Source organism: Glycine max, chromosome 12, assembly GCF_000004515.6.
Source record: "Glycine max cultivar Williams 82 chromosome 12, Glycine_max_v4.0, whole genome shotgun sequence".
Taxonomy (NCBI): domain Eukaryota; kingdom Viridiplantae; phylum Streptophyta; class Magnoliopsida; order Fabales; family Fabaceae; genus Glycine; species Glycine max.
The window spans coordinates 3225056-3238183 of record NC_038248.2 but is presented as its reverse complement, the minus strand read 5'-3'; the positions used below and the strand labels follow the sequence as shown (position 1 = coordinate 3238183).

The window sequence follows — 13128 nt, the reverse complement described above, 5'->3', positions numbered from 1 at the left end:
GATAAAAAGTATATTGAAAAATTGGTTTGAGAAATATTTTGAATACATGTTGGTATGTTAATGGTAAAATATTACTTGTCTTGGTTAACAAATAATTTTTGCGTTAATTAAAAATATATCATTTGTGCCAAATTAACTATATTATATAGCTCAATCGATACTATTTGTGTAAGTGAACGTTTATTATTTCAAGCAATATATATTAATTATTTGTATTAAAATAAATTGTTTTTGTTAATTCTATCTGTCACTTTTGTTATATTAAAATGTATTATTCACTAGTTTATTTAAAAAAGTAGTACTATTTAAATTAATTAAGATATAATGGAGTTAGTAAATATTAATAATTTCAGTGATGTATATATAATGCTTATGTAAATCTATTATGTTTAATAAAGGGATGGTTTCAATCGGAAGAACCCTACCAATGAAAAAAGAAAGAAAGAAAGAAAGGGCCTGTTTCAAATGAAAAATCCCTTTTATATAATGAGCAAAAAATCAATGATGGCTCTTACAATATAATTAAAAATTTTGTGACTGAGATTAAAAAGAATCTCTTCAAATCAGACTTGTCTATTTTTCGCCATAATTAAGTAGTGATAATCAGACTTGTCTATTTTCCGCTATAATTAAGTAGTGATAATTACAATAATGATGGATAGTGATAATCCAATAATGATAATCCAATGATAATAATGATATAGTAATTATAGTGATAAAGGTGATAATAATGATATTCTAATAAGAAATGTTTATAAATGAGTTTTAATCTCACCGTCTTTTATTTTTATTAATCTTGATCCGGTTTAAATAATTTAACCTTAAAAAATAATACTGTATAGGAATCTATTAAACTCTTACACAGATACGCCACCTTTTCCTTATATACGTCACTTATTATTATTATTATTATTTATTCTTCTGATACACTTCCAAATGTTTATTATTCATCATACAATATTTACTGATCCATACACCACTTAAATTATTTTAGGAATATTAACTAGTAAATTACAACTTGGATTTTATTTGATTTGTCATTTAGTACCTGGGAGCCACACCACGAGGCCAATTTGCACTCGTGATTTCTACACGCAAAAACAAATAATATTCACGTATGAATAAGCACTTTCATCGCGTTTCTTTATTTTTCTTTTTATATTTAGAAAAATAATTCTTAATCAATCTTAAGTTATCCATATATAACTTGAGAGAGAGAAAAAAGATATACAAATGATTAATTTAATTGATGATATAATATGATAATAAAAAATATTAGTTAAGCATATTTTTTTTTTATTATCAAAATATAATCACTCTTATTTTTATCGTATTACATTGCGTATCCTTGTGGGCTAACTGAGTGTACAACAATCATTTTCAGAAACAAAATAAAAATTTAGAAAGTGTGGAACAGGTATGGCACACACAGGGGAAATGATTTGAAGGTCGGAGAGAGAGAGAGAGTGAGTTGGGGATTCTACTTCGATCTATCATGTGAGACTCCTTAGTCTATGGTGACGAAAGCCTTTGGTCTATATAAGAACTCTAGCGGAACCTCACATTCATATGCCAAACTCCCACTACTCCTTAATTTCTCTCTTCACTTATCATCATACTTATATATTATATAACCCAATAATTAAATTAAATACATGTTAGCACTTTAACATTCCTTTCTCTAACCTCGTTCCCACTCTCATATTTTCCCTTCTGCTGATATTCAGCTAAACTAAGTCAATAAGATGACTCAGGGAAAGATAGTTGAAGCTGCAGAAGCTCATAAAACACTTGAGGATTTCGATCCTCCAAAGAAGCGCAAAAGGAACAAGTATGCTTTTGCTTGTGCTGTGCTGGCCTCCATGACTTCCATCTTGCTTGGCTACGGTGAGTCTTATGAATATATTCATTCCTACTTGTCTTGCTCTACATGTAACTTCTTTTAGTGTGTTTAGAAAAAACTCATGGAGAATGGATAAATCATGTTTGTAATCTGCAAGCTATAACTATTAGGCTTTGAAAAATACGTCTATAACGTGAAACCAAACGTACTATTAATTTGATTACACAGGAGAAACTAACATAGTCAATGATGGACCGAAGTTCAGTTGAGGGGTGCACCTGACTTTGAGCGAAATACAAGAGTATATACTAGTGCGTTCTTATTTTTGGCACCTCCTATTTTTATAATTTAATCCCGTTGCCTTCAATTTATTACTTATTGTCAATTTTTATCTTTTAACGGTTTTTTTTTTCTCATGTTTCGTTTCTTTTATATTATTTTCATATGTTTGATAATAAATATTATTTAAAATTTTGTTTTTGCCCCAACCGACTTTAGGTCCTCCTGATCCGTCACTAAACACAGTTTCTTCCGCGCGGGCCGAAAATCGTAAAACTTATCCAGTTTACGTGGAAAAAGGAAAAAAGGAACAAGACTTTTGCGCACAAAACACATACAAAAAGATAAAGGAAAAGGAAAAGGAAAAGAAATAGCTAGTGGGACAAGAGTTTGCATGATTCTTTAATTAGAAAAAGGGAATAATCTCCGAGAACATTATTTTAAGTGAGACGTGGTATGTAATAATAAGTGTATTATTGTCACAGATATTGGTGTGATGAGTGGAGCAGCCTTGTACATAAAAAGGGACCTGAAAGTGTCGGATGTGCAAATCGAGATCCTGCTCGGAATCATCAACCTCTACTCTCTGATAGGCTCATGCCTCGCCGGCAGAACCTCCGACTGGATAGGTCGGCGTTACACGATTGTTTTCGCCGGCGCCATCTTCTTTGTCGGAGCACTTCTCATGGGTTTCTCCCCCAACTATTCCTTTCTCATGTTCGGCCGTTTCGTTGCCGGCATCGGCATCGGCTACGCCCTCATGATAGCCCCCGTCTACACCGCCGAGGTCTCCCCGGCCTCCTCTCGTGGCTTCCTCACATCCTTCCCCGAGGTTCGTTTCTTTAATTCTATATATATATCTCCATCGTTATATATATATATATGATAATATGATTTTGCAGGTTTTTATTAATGGAGGGATATTACTTGGATACATATCAAACTATGGATTTTCGAAGCTGACACTGAAGGTGGGATGGCGAATGATGCTTGGAGTGGGTGCAATTCCTTCGGTAGTCCTAACGGTGGGAGTGTTAGCGATGCCTGAGTCCCCAAGGTGGCTAGTGATGAGGGGTCGTTTGGGAGAGGCAAGAAAAGTGCTTAACAAAACCTCAGACAGCAGGGAAGAGGCCCAACTAAGGCTAGCCGAAATCAAACAAGCCGCAGGGATCCCCGAGAGTTGCAACGACGACGTCGTTCAGGTAACCAAACGAAGCACAGGTGAAGGCGTATGGAAAGAACTCTTCCTCTATCCAACGCCCCCAATTCGTCACATCGTAATCGCTGCCCTTGGGATTCACTTCTTCCAACAAGCGTCGGGCGTAGACGCCGTCGTTTTGTACAGCCCCAGGATCTTCGAGAAGGCTGGGATCAAAGACGACACGCATAAACTTCTTGCAACCGTGGCCGTTGGATTCGTCAAAACCGTTTTCATCTTGGCGGCTACTTTTACGTTGGACCGCGTGGGTCGTCGTCCGTTGTTGTTGTCTAGTGTCGGGGGCATGGTGCTCTCTCTCCTCACGCTCGCTATCAGCCTCACGATCATTGGTCACTCCGAGAGGAAACTAATGTGGGCCGTTGCATTGAGCATAGCCATGGTGTTGGCTTACGTGGCCACGTTCTCCATTGGTGCGGGTCCCATCACGTGGGTTTATAGTTCTGAGATCTTCCCGTTGAGGCTGCGGGCGCAGGGTGCGGCCGCGGGAGTTGTGGTGAACAGGACCACAAGTGGGGTTGTCTCAATGACTTTTTTGTCCCTCTCTGAAGCCATCACCATTGGTGGAGCTTTCTTCCTTTATTGTGGCATTGCTACCCTTGGGTGGATATTCTTTTACACCCTGCTTCCTGAGACTCGGGGTAAAACGCTCGAAGACATGGAAGGGTCTTTTGGTACTTTTAGGTCCAAATCCAACGCCACTAAGGGAGTAGAAAATGGGAATGGCCAAGTAGCACAAGTCCAGCTAGGGACCAATGTCCAAACATAGACAAATGAGCATTGGGACATCCAGTAATACTGTAGTAATTTCGTGTGTGCAAAAAAGAATTTTACAATAATTTCAATGAATGACAAAGGTTCAAAGGAAGAGAGTGTTTTTTTAACAGCTATTTTTATGATTTTTTTTCCTAGACGTATGTTTTTTTAACAGGAATGATATAGAGAGAGAAAGGAAGAAATGAGAACAAAAGTTAATGTTTGCAAGATAACTTTTAAATACTAATGTAATTATTATAATTTTTAAACAAGACTTTCAATTAAAAAATTATTGTAAATAATACAAACTAGCAAGCCAGAATGCGTTGTTTGAATGTGAGAAGTAGAGAAAAGAACTATATATGACGGAAACCGGAAAGAAGTGAGAAAAAGAGGAAATATATAGAAAATGAGTGGTCTTTTATATTTTTTTATTTACAAACAAAAAGAAGAGTTTAAGGTAAATAGTCAAATGAGATACTAATAAATTAATCTAATTTGTAGAAGATGAAAAATTTAAATTGAGTTACTGAATATACAAAAAGTGTAATAAATTAGTCAGATAATTTAATGATAAATCGGTAATAAATTTTATAAGTTATTATCAAATTAATCATTAAATATTATAAATTAATAATAAAATGAATTTAATGGCAAGATTAAATTATAGTATTTTTTATATTTAAGAATTAAATTTATATTTTTTATATTTCATTTTAGTCACGTTGACTTCGTATATTAATGGATGTATTTTTGTTTTTTAGATTGAGGTCGAACAGGAGCCCATTAAGGTGGGCCGAAGGAAACTCTACTAGATGACGCACTAGATAGGGAAGGTGAGGAAACTCCACTAGGTCCAAACATCCAAGGGATTTGTTTTGTTTGGTTGCAATTTTTTCCTTTCCACTTTTCTATTTATTGTGTTCAGAAATCCTTGGGGTCTCAAAAGTGTAAGTGGTCGATCTTTTCCTTGTGCATTTGTCATTTGATGTAATTATAATATGATTGATGCGAGCAAAGTTAGAATCACCTCACATTTCCTTTTATTTTACTTACTTTTTTTTTTCCTATGCTTTTGAAGTGAATAATTGTTGCTTCATAAAACGACTAGGGTGCCAACAATAATTCAATTGTTCAAAAATAAACTTGTATCTAAAAAAGATGTAAATTTGATTTTTATTATCGATATAAAAATCTTATTGATCGGTAATTTATAAGTAATTATGTAAGTACTTTTAAGATATGTTTTAATTACGACAAATTTTTGGAACCTAATTCACCTAAATTTTTATTTATAAAAAAACGACTAGTGTAATCGTTTACATAGCACCAGTGGTTTTTTTATTATTATTTTGAAACCAATAATTGTTGCTTCATAAAATGACTAGTGTAGTGCATTACATACCACCGGTGGTTATTTTTCAATTAAAACATGAAATATGTGTATCTTGAATCTTGTTAACTAGAACTCTAATGACAATGATTAAGAAATTAAAAAATATATTTATCATATAAAATTATATGAGAACGTAAAAAAAAACATAAACAGTACAATTTTTTGTTTCCTAATAAAAATTTATATTTTGAGTTTATTAATTAATATCCTTAAGATGCCGGTTAGTACTCGCATAATAGTAATAAAAATAAGTAATGAGTGGCACACTTCTTTATTCATTTTAATTTCTTGGTTTCTCATGCAAATTTGCCAGACACCGAATACAAAGGGCTTGAGACTTGTGCACAACATGGCCAACCATGACTGAAGATGAAAATTTAGGTGGTAAATAAACAAAAACAAAAGGCAAAAAACCAAGGCAATGTGTGATTAGCACATTCCCTAAACCAATACATTGACCTTTCTTTAGTTAAAGAAATAGGCTTCTTTGTCTTTGTCTCAAGAGTGCCAGTTGTGAAGTTGATTAGCAATAAAATTATCCACTACTGCGACAAACGATGTTCAAGTTGTAGCTGTAGGGTATGGTTGATTCCTTAATAATTTGCAAGCATGTGGTTATTGTCTTGAGAATGAGAGATGCAGTTGGATAAGACCATGCACCATCTAACAGTGTCTCTAGATATTTTAATTAATCTTGATATATGTGTTCTCTCCCTCCGGACCTAATTACAAATTGAAGGATCACGTTTGGTTTGGCTGCATTAGCAAGTAAACCAGGACATCTTTTGCATGCCATCCTCAAATTAACCTTTTCTTTTTCCTTGTCTAGCCAAAAAAATTCCCGAAGGTAGAAAGAAGTGAGAAGAGGGAGTTTGTACTCATGAGTCATTATGAATCCAATGTCCTGTATAAATATCATTAGTAAACAAGATTACCATTTACCAAGGTGTACTTCAATATCTCCAGGATTCGAGGAACCTCTACTGTATTATTTATTTTAAATACCATAAATAAACAACATTATTGATAACGTGTTGATAAAATTTTCTTAGATAAGTTATAATTAGATATCACAAAGAAGATTAGTTTTTGTTTTAATGGATTGAGAAACATTTATCATTTGGACATAAGACAAAAAAAATATAAAAAATAATGTGTCACCATGATTCGAGGAAACCTTGACTAAGTTTCAAAACTTAAAAGTCTTTTGTACGGTTCCCTCATGAATGTGAAAACCGTGGAATATCAAAGCTAAAAGACAACAAAGAGGGTAAAATATAATAACTTAACAAGCTAGCAATCCTATACGTGTTACTTTGTATATTATTATCTTCCAGCAGGTACAGTATCATTGTATATGTCATGGCCAGAAGTGGTCCACTTTTGGGCAAATTTCTCAAACTAGGTTACTTTTAGAAACTAATTTTTAAAAGGGGGCTGTTTTGAAACTTTTTCCAGGGGGGGTCTGTTTTTGAAGGGCCGCCAGTGGGGTTGGCGAGTTGCTGTCCACGTGTCACTCTGACAAAGCTACGATAACTTCAAACGGTATAACTTTTGATAGGAATGTCCGTTTGAGGCCCATAATATGTCAAAATGCTCGAAATTGAATGAGAATCCCTAGCCAAAGGGATTTGGTCAACTCATTTTTCCAAAAAAGGATTTAAGATTCAACCACCCATTTTTTAATCTTAAATCCTATTTTGAGCTACTTAGAGGCATTTTTTGGGAAAATGAGTTGACCAAATCCCTTCGGGATTTCCAAGGATTCTTCATTCAATTTCGAGCATTTTGACATATTATGGGCCTCAAACGGACATTCCTATCAAAAGTTATACCGTTTGAATTAATTTTTTTTTCCGTAAAAGCATTTCGTCGTACGAGTGGCGGGACCCGCCACGTGGACAGCAACTCGCCAACTCCACTGGCAGTCCACCAGGCGCGCCACGTGTCCAACTCGCCAACCCCACTGGCGAGTCCCCTTCAAAAACAGACCCCCCTGAAAAAAGTTTCAAAACAGCCCCCTTTTGGGAATTAGTTTCTAAAAGTAACCTAGTTTGAGAAATTTGCCTCCACTTTTGTATACTTCTGCACACACATGGATCGATCATGCATGAATTGGGCTGTCTTGTGGTCACTACTATTCTCTGGCTGGCATTAATGCATATAGAGTACCTCTAATGCATATAGAGTAATGACCCCATCACAGGACAGCAGGGCAGTTCAGTAGCCCCTTCACACAAACAAAAAAAATGAGATGATGAAAGAATCAAAGAAGTGTAAAATTTGAGCTTTTCAATCTACTCCTTTTTTTCCCTTCAAAATCTCTTAACCAAACAAACCATAAGAGTGTGTTTGGTCATATATTTAAAAACTAGCAGTTTAATCTTCATAGTTTTATAACATAATCTTTTTTCTATAGAAAAAGTATTAATTATTAATTGTTAATTTTTTTGTTATCAAAAAATTTAAATTCACAATCTGTTCTTTCATTTTCGTCCTTACTCCCTTCACCATCAAGTTATAATTGATGTTAATTGTTAGTTTTAAAGCAAAATTGATGTGATTTTTGCTGCTACAACGGGTTTCCAAACAGACATTAAAACACACGTAGTTGGTGTTTGTCATTCCGTAGCTCAACTTCAAAAGGGCACTTCCAAATCGCATATTTGGCAGCTTTCACGGACAGGGTGATTGAAAATCGCCCATGAATTAAACCATTGAGAACCTATATGGATTTTCAATGTTTCAGAGGTTGCTAAACTAAAAATTCGCTGGCAATTACAGTCGCTAAACTAGTTAACATGGTAGTGGAAGAAAGCCAGAAATCGTAATTGTAATTTGTTAAAGAGGAGGGACCCATTGTGGATTGTGGCCATCCTTAGGTTGAAGTAATAAACCAAATTAAAGTGGCTAGAAATTGCAAATATAATAAACTTGATTTCTTTCATTTTCATAAACACTAGATTCATAGCATTTTCCTTATATGTAGTATATAATAGCCCTGGACCATGCCTTGGTAAAAAATTATTTATACGTGAGTAACATTATGACTTGAATAGGGTTATTCCTGACATGAATAATTAGATTCTTGACTGGATAGATTGCTAGTCACAATCTGAAGTAAATAGTGAGATTGCTAACATGAATAATAATTGTAGTCATTTGATTGTACCTAATTTGATTGTAATTGTTTGATCGCAGCTCATTTTATTATTATAATCGTTGATGCTACTGGAAAGAGTCTTCTATAAATAGTGGTATGGACCATGCCACTTCTGAAATTCGCGCAAGTCTAAATCCTTATCATATTGACTTAAAATATTTCACTAAATCTGCATCCATCCTTAGAAATATGGGTTCCATAAGCACATCTATTTTTGTCTATTACAATGGACAAATTACAATTATTGATCAAGGAGCCACATATGTGAAGACCCAAAAGCAAAAATCATTTTAAGGTTAAGGAAGGCATCACAAGGATGTGTTTAATACAGGAGCTAGAAACCTAAAGATGATGACGACATGCATATACGATAATCTCTATTTTTGCCTGATATGATAATCTTGACGTGATCAAGTTAAAAGCTGCGTTGACAGATATTGAGGACGCATCTCCAGCAAAGGAGTAAAGAATCACAAATAAATCAGGCCCTGAACAATGCATAATGGTAAAAAATAGGTATTCAAAGGCATCCTACCAAACAACCACATAAAACACAAGGCACTTGAAAAAAGGAGGTGAAGCAGCCTAATGCAACTAGACAGTAAAAATATTAAGAGATTGAAATTCCTTCAGATGGCACACAGTATGAAGTAACTAACAGAATTCAACAGAGAAAAGGAAAGGGCTTGACATCCATTAAGAATATCTGACATTAAGTCAATGATAGCTTCAACTAGATTAAATGTTACAACAAGTCCGTGTTTCCATTCCTGTTGAGTTGTGTATCCTTTTCTAGGCACATAAACACTGTGCCTTTTTGGATTGAAGTTAAAAATGTTGTGTGTGTGTGTTCCAATACAAATTCAACCAATAAAAATAAAATGAAAGTCTTTTCTGCCAATAGAAATATTTTCTTACCTGAAAATCAAGCATACATGAAGTCTTTTCTGCCAAACACATTTTTTAACATAAAACAAGGCACAAGACATACAAACAAAGAGGAAGTCCACAAAGGGTACATGGTCATCATTGTTGAGATTGACCTTTATTACAGAAACCCAGGGAACTCATTCCATTCACATGGTGGCTTGTAAAGGCTTGGGAACCCACATAAGATGTTTTATAGGGAAGAAGTGGCACACTGCATCCTTCCCAGGCTTGATTCCAAGCTGCCTAAATATAATATGATTTGGGCTCCAATCAGATGTGTCCAAATGGCAAATGCCAAGAGCTTCAATTTTGTCATCTCCATTCTCGCTACCTAGTGAGACCTTGAACACCTTGCTCCCTGTTGCTATGAAGTGGCAATAGTAAATGGCATAGGGATATGGTAGGGGATGACAAGCTACCCATTTAGCAGCGTTGATATCTTCAGACACTTCCAAAATGGTGAACTTTTGTAGAGGGACACCTGAGGCTGTGGGAAGTGTGGTTGTGAGAATATTATGCTTGGTCTCTGAACCAATGATTGTGCCAATGAATTCAAGCATGGACTCTAAAGAGGTGGCACAAATCTTGGTCTCCCCTGTGATGGGTTCTGCTTCACATTGTTCAAGTGTGTCTCTCATGGCATTGGCCTCAGGAGAATCTTCAGAGATTGAGAAGAGTTGAAGAACACTGGGGAGTTGTGAGATTGAGAAAGGAATGGACTCAGCCTCTTTTCTTGGTAAGAATTGAGAAACATCTTGAATTGGAAATTGGAGGGTCATCACATTCCCAACATATAGATCATCCAAGGCGAAAAATCCTGTCTTGAAAGCCTCTGTATGGTCCAAGTTGGAAGATTCTTTTGGGTCATTTTTGGGACCGGGTCCACCATATTGGGTTATGTAAGGTCCAGTGGTATCATCATGAGATGACCCTTTTGGAGCTTTCTTGGCACTAGTTGTTGTGTACCCAGCTATGTAAGGTGCATTAGGATCATGGGTGGTTCTAGTCCTATACCCTGCAATGTAAGGTGTATTGGATTCTTGGGTGGTGCTAGTCCTATACCCTGCAATGTAAGGTGTATTGGATTCTTGGGTGGTGCTAGTCCTATACCCTGCAATGTAAGGTGTATTGGATTCTTGGGTGGTGCTAGTCCTATACCCTGCAATGTAAGAAGGTGTATTGGATTCTTGGGTGGTGCTAGTCCTATACCCTGCAATGTAAGAAGGTGTATTGGATTCTTGGGTGGTGCTAGTCCTATACCCTGCAATGTAATTAGGTTGATTATTTGCCACATGGGCATTAGTTGTTGTATACCCAGCTATGTAGGGTGTATTGGAATCATCGGTTTTGGTCCTATACCCTGCAAGGTAATTAGGTTGATTGGCTTTGTGGGAAGCACTGGTTGTTGTGTACCCAGCTATGTAAGGTGTATTGGAATCATGAGTTTTGGTCCTATACCCTGCTATGTATTGATTGGCTTTGTTGGCAGCATCACTTGTGTACCCAGCTATGTAAGGTTGATGGAGTTTTTCATGGTTTTGGTTGTGTTTAGCAGCAGTATATGAAGCTATGTAATTAGGTTCAGCGGATTCTGAAGTGGTTATGTACCCTTTGCCATTAGACTCGTCATTGGACACTGATGTGGCTTTGTACCATTCCACTTGCTTCTGATCTCGCAGTTCTACCTTCATATCTCTAGCTCCAATGACATAGCCATTCTACAATGAAAGTCAGTCAATGACAAGGAAATTAGTAACGACCTTTGAAATTAACATGCACATGTTTATATCTCATAAGGTTTTGAATATAAGGATTCTAAATGAAAAAAGAGACACATGCACGAAGAGTACATGTCACTTTTACTAAATTTTCATTCCAGTTTTAGGTAGACTGAACTGAAAAGATGAGAAATATAAAAATACAAAATAAAAATAAGGTGATAATTGATGTGATACAAAAACATAAATACATTTTTGTCCCCTTAATTTAGATTATATATGATTCTGATATCTGAAGGTCCTTTTTTTACGTCAACCAGCAAGCTCTAATATTTTTAAAAGTAATCTCCTTGTGTTTTTACCTAAAAAGCTAAAACTCTTAAATTCTTATCTTTTACTAACAAAAATTATAAATTTAAGTGGTTAAATTATCTTCTACTCAGAATTCATCAATCAAAATATTAAAAAAAACAACCTTGAAAATATGGCTAATGATTTTACAATGGAAAGTAATTTGCTCAGAATTTTTGAGATGTATACACATCAATTTGAATTATCTCCTACTAATGCATACATGGTGCAACAGAGAAATAGCTTGAGTATACACAGAGAAGGAAAAGAGATATAGTAAGAAAGAAGTTCGTTCTTGTGAGGCTTAAGTAATTGTTCCTACTTAAATATATCCTGCTTAAGATGAAGTATATACTAAAATAAATTTAATAAACTATTCATTTAATCTATTATAAAATTTTTAAAACTACACTTAAATATATAGAACTTTGATCAATGATTGTTTCAAACTAGAAATATTAAAGAGTGAAAAAATAATTAATAGATCATATATATTAGACCCGACCTGATCAAAACAATCTTAGCCTAATTAAAGTTTCAAAATTTCTTAATACAACCTTGAATAGAAGATAAAGAGATAGATATGACGAATAATCTAATGAGAAACAAATGGAGAAATAGAAAAAGATGTAAAACAAATATACAAATTATTAGGGTGTTAAAATTTACTGTATAAATGTGAAAAGTAGAAGATATTTATGGATAGTTAAATATACAGAGGTAGTTGGTATATTTCTACAACAGCATATGAAAATTGAACCAAGTTTTGTTTCCTTGCAAGCAAGCTTAAGAGCATGCACATTGCATAATTGAATTACCATAATGAACAAAAGGAAAAGAGAAAGAAACTGAAGGGCAAGAGTAGGAGCCATCTTTCTGCTAATAATAAGTAGAAAGAAAGCCTGCTATTGGAGAATGCCACTGGGATTGAGAAGTAGTAAACCACCTTTTTATAGGGGCTAGCGATCGAGATAGGTTTCATCCATTTAATATGTGGTTATAGAATAATACTACCATATCGAGCACGCAAAAACTTGGAGATTAGAACATATTAATATATTACAACGCTGTACGTAATTGCTTAACACACAAGAAAAATCAGTAATTATTTATTATATATAGTTTATAAAATATCTATTATTAGAGGAGAGAAACATATGTGTACTCATTACGTTATTTGTGAAGAATACCAATGTTTAGAAACCAGGTAAAAATATTTTTACAAAAGGATCAAAAGTTTTATTTTATACTTTTATTTTGTTTTTATTCATTGAATTTACATGTGTTGTAATAATTTTAAGTGCAAATTAAACACAGTTTGGACATTTTTTTATACACAAACGCAGTTTGAACTTTGTAGTTGTAGTAATTTGTACATTGTAAACATGGGCAAGGTACGTGTATTGCCTCGATAAAGCATTGACTTGCCAGCTAAAACTCATTGGAATGCTGGAGATGAAATATTACTCCGTCGGC

General features: G+C 34.7%; 2 protein-coding genes across 4 annotated transcripts; one reads left to right on the top strand and one right to left on the bottom strand.

The window, feature by feature from the left end:
• Positions 1-1357: 1357 nt before the first annotated feature.
• On the top strand, positions 1358-4206 carry LOC100800461 (polyol transporter 5). Of its 2 annotated transcripts, none has more exons than XM_003541020.5 (3): positions 1358-1887; positions 2608-2954; positions 3025-4206. In XM_003541020.5, exons 1-3 carry the CDS (start codon positions 1746-1748, stop codon positions 4105-4107), a joined length of 1572 nt encoding a protein of 523 aa, XP_003541068.3. In that variant the 5' UTR covers positions 1358-1745; the 3' UTR covers positions 4108-4206. The 2 variants fall into 2 exon arrangements, with proteins under 2 accessions (XP_003541068.3, XP_040863318.1); XM_041007384.1 differs by lacking the exon at positions 1358-1887 and adding an exon at positions 2071-2154 and having other exon boundaries at positions 2342-2954.
• Positions 4207-9543: 5337 nt separating this feature from the next.
• On the bottom strand, positions 9544-12604 carry LOC100787424 (ice nucleation protein InaA). Of its 2 annotated transcripts, XM_006592045.4 has the most exons (3): positions 12471-12571; positions 10852-11301; positions 9544-10800 (listed from the first exon to the last, which is right to left on the bottom strand). In XM_006592045.4, the coding sequence occupies exons 1-3, from the start codon at positions 12522-12524 to the stop codon at positions 9730-9732; spliced, it is 1575 nt and encodes a 524-aa protein (XP_006592108.1). In that variant the 5' UTR covers positions 12525-12571; the 3' UTR covers positions 9544-9729. The 2 variants fall into 2 exon arrangements, with proteins under 2 accessions (XP_006592108.1, XP_006592107.1); XM_006592044.4 differs by having other exon boundaries at positions 9544-11301; positions 12471-12604.
• Between the last annotated feature and the right edge of the window lie 524 nt (positions 12605-13128).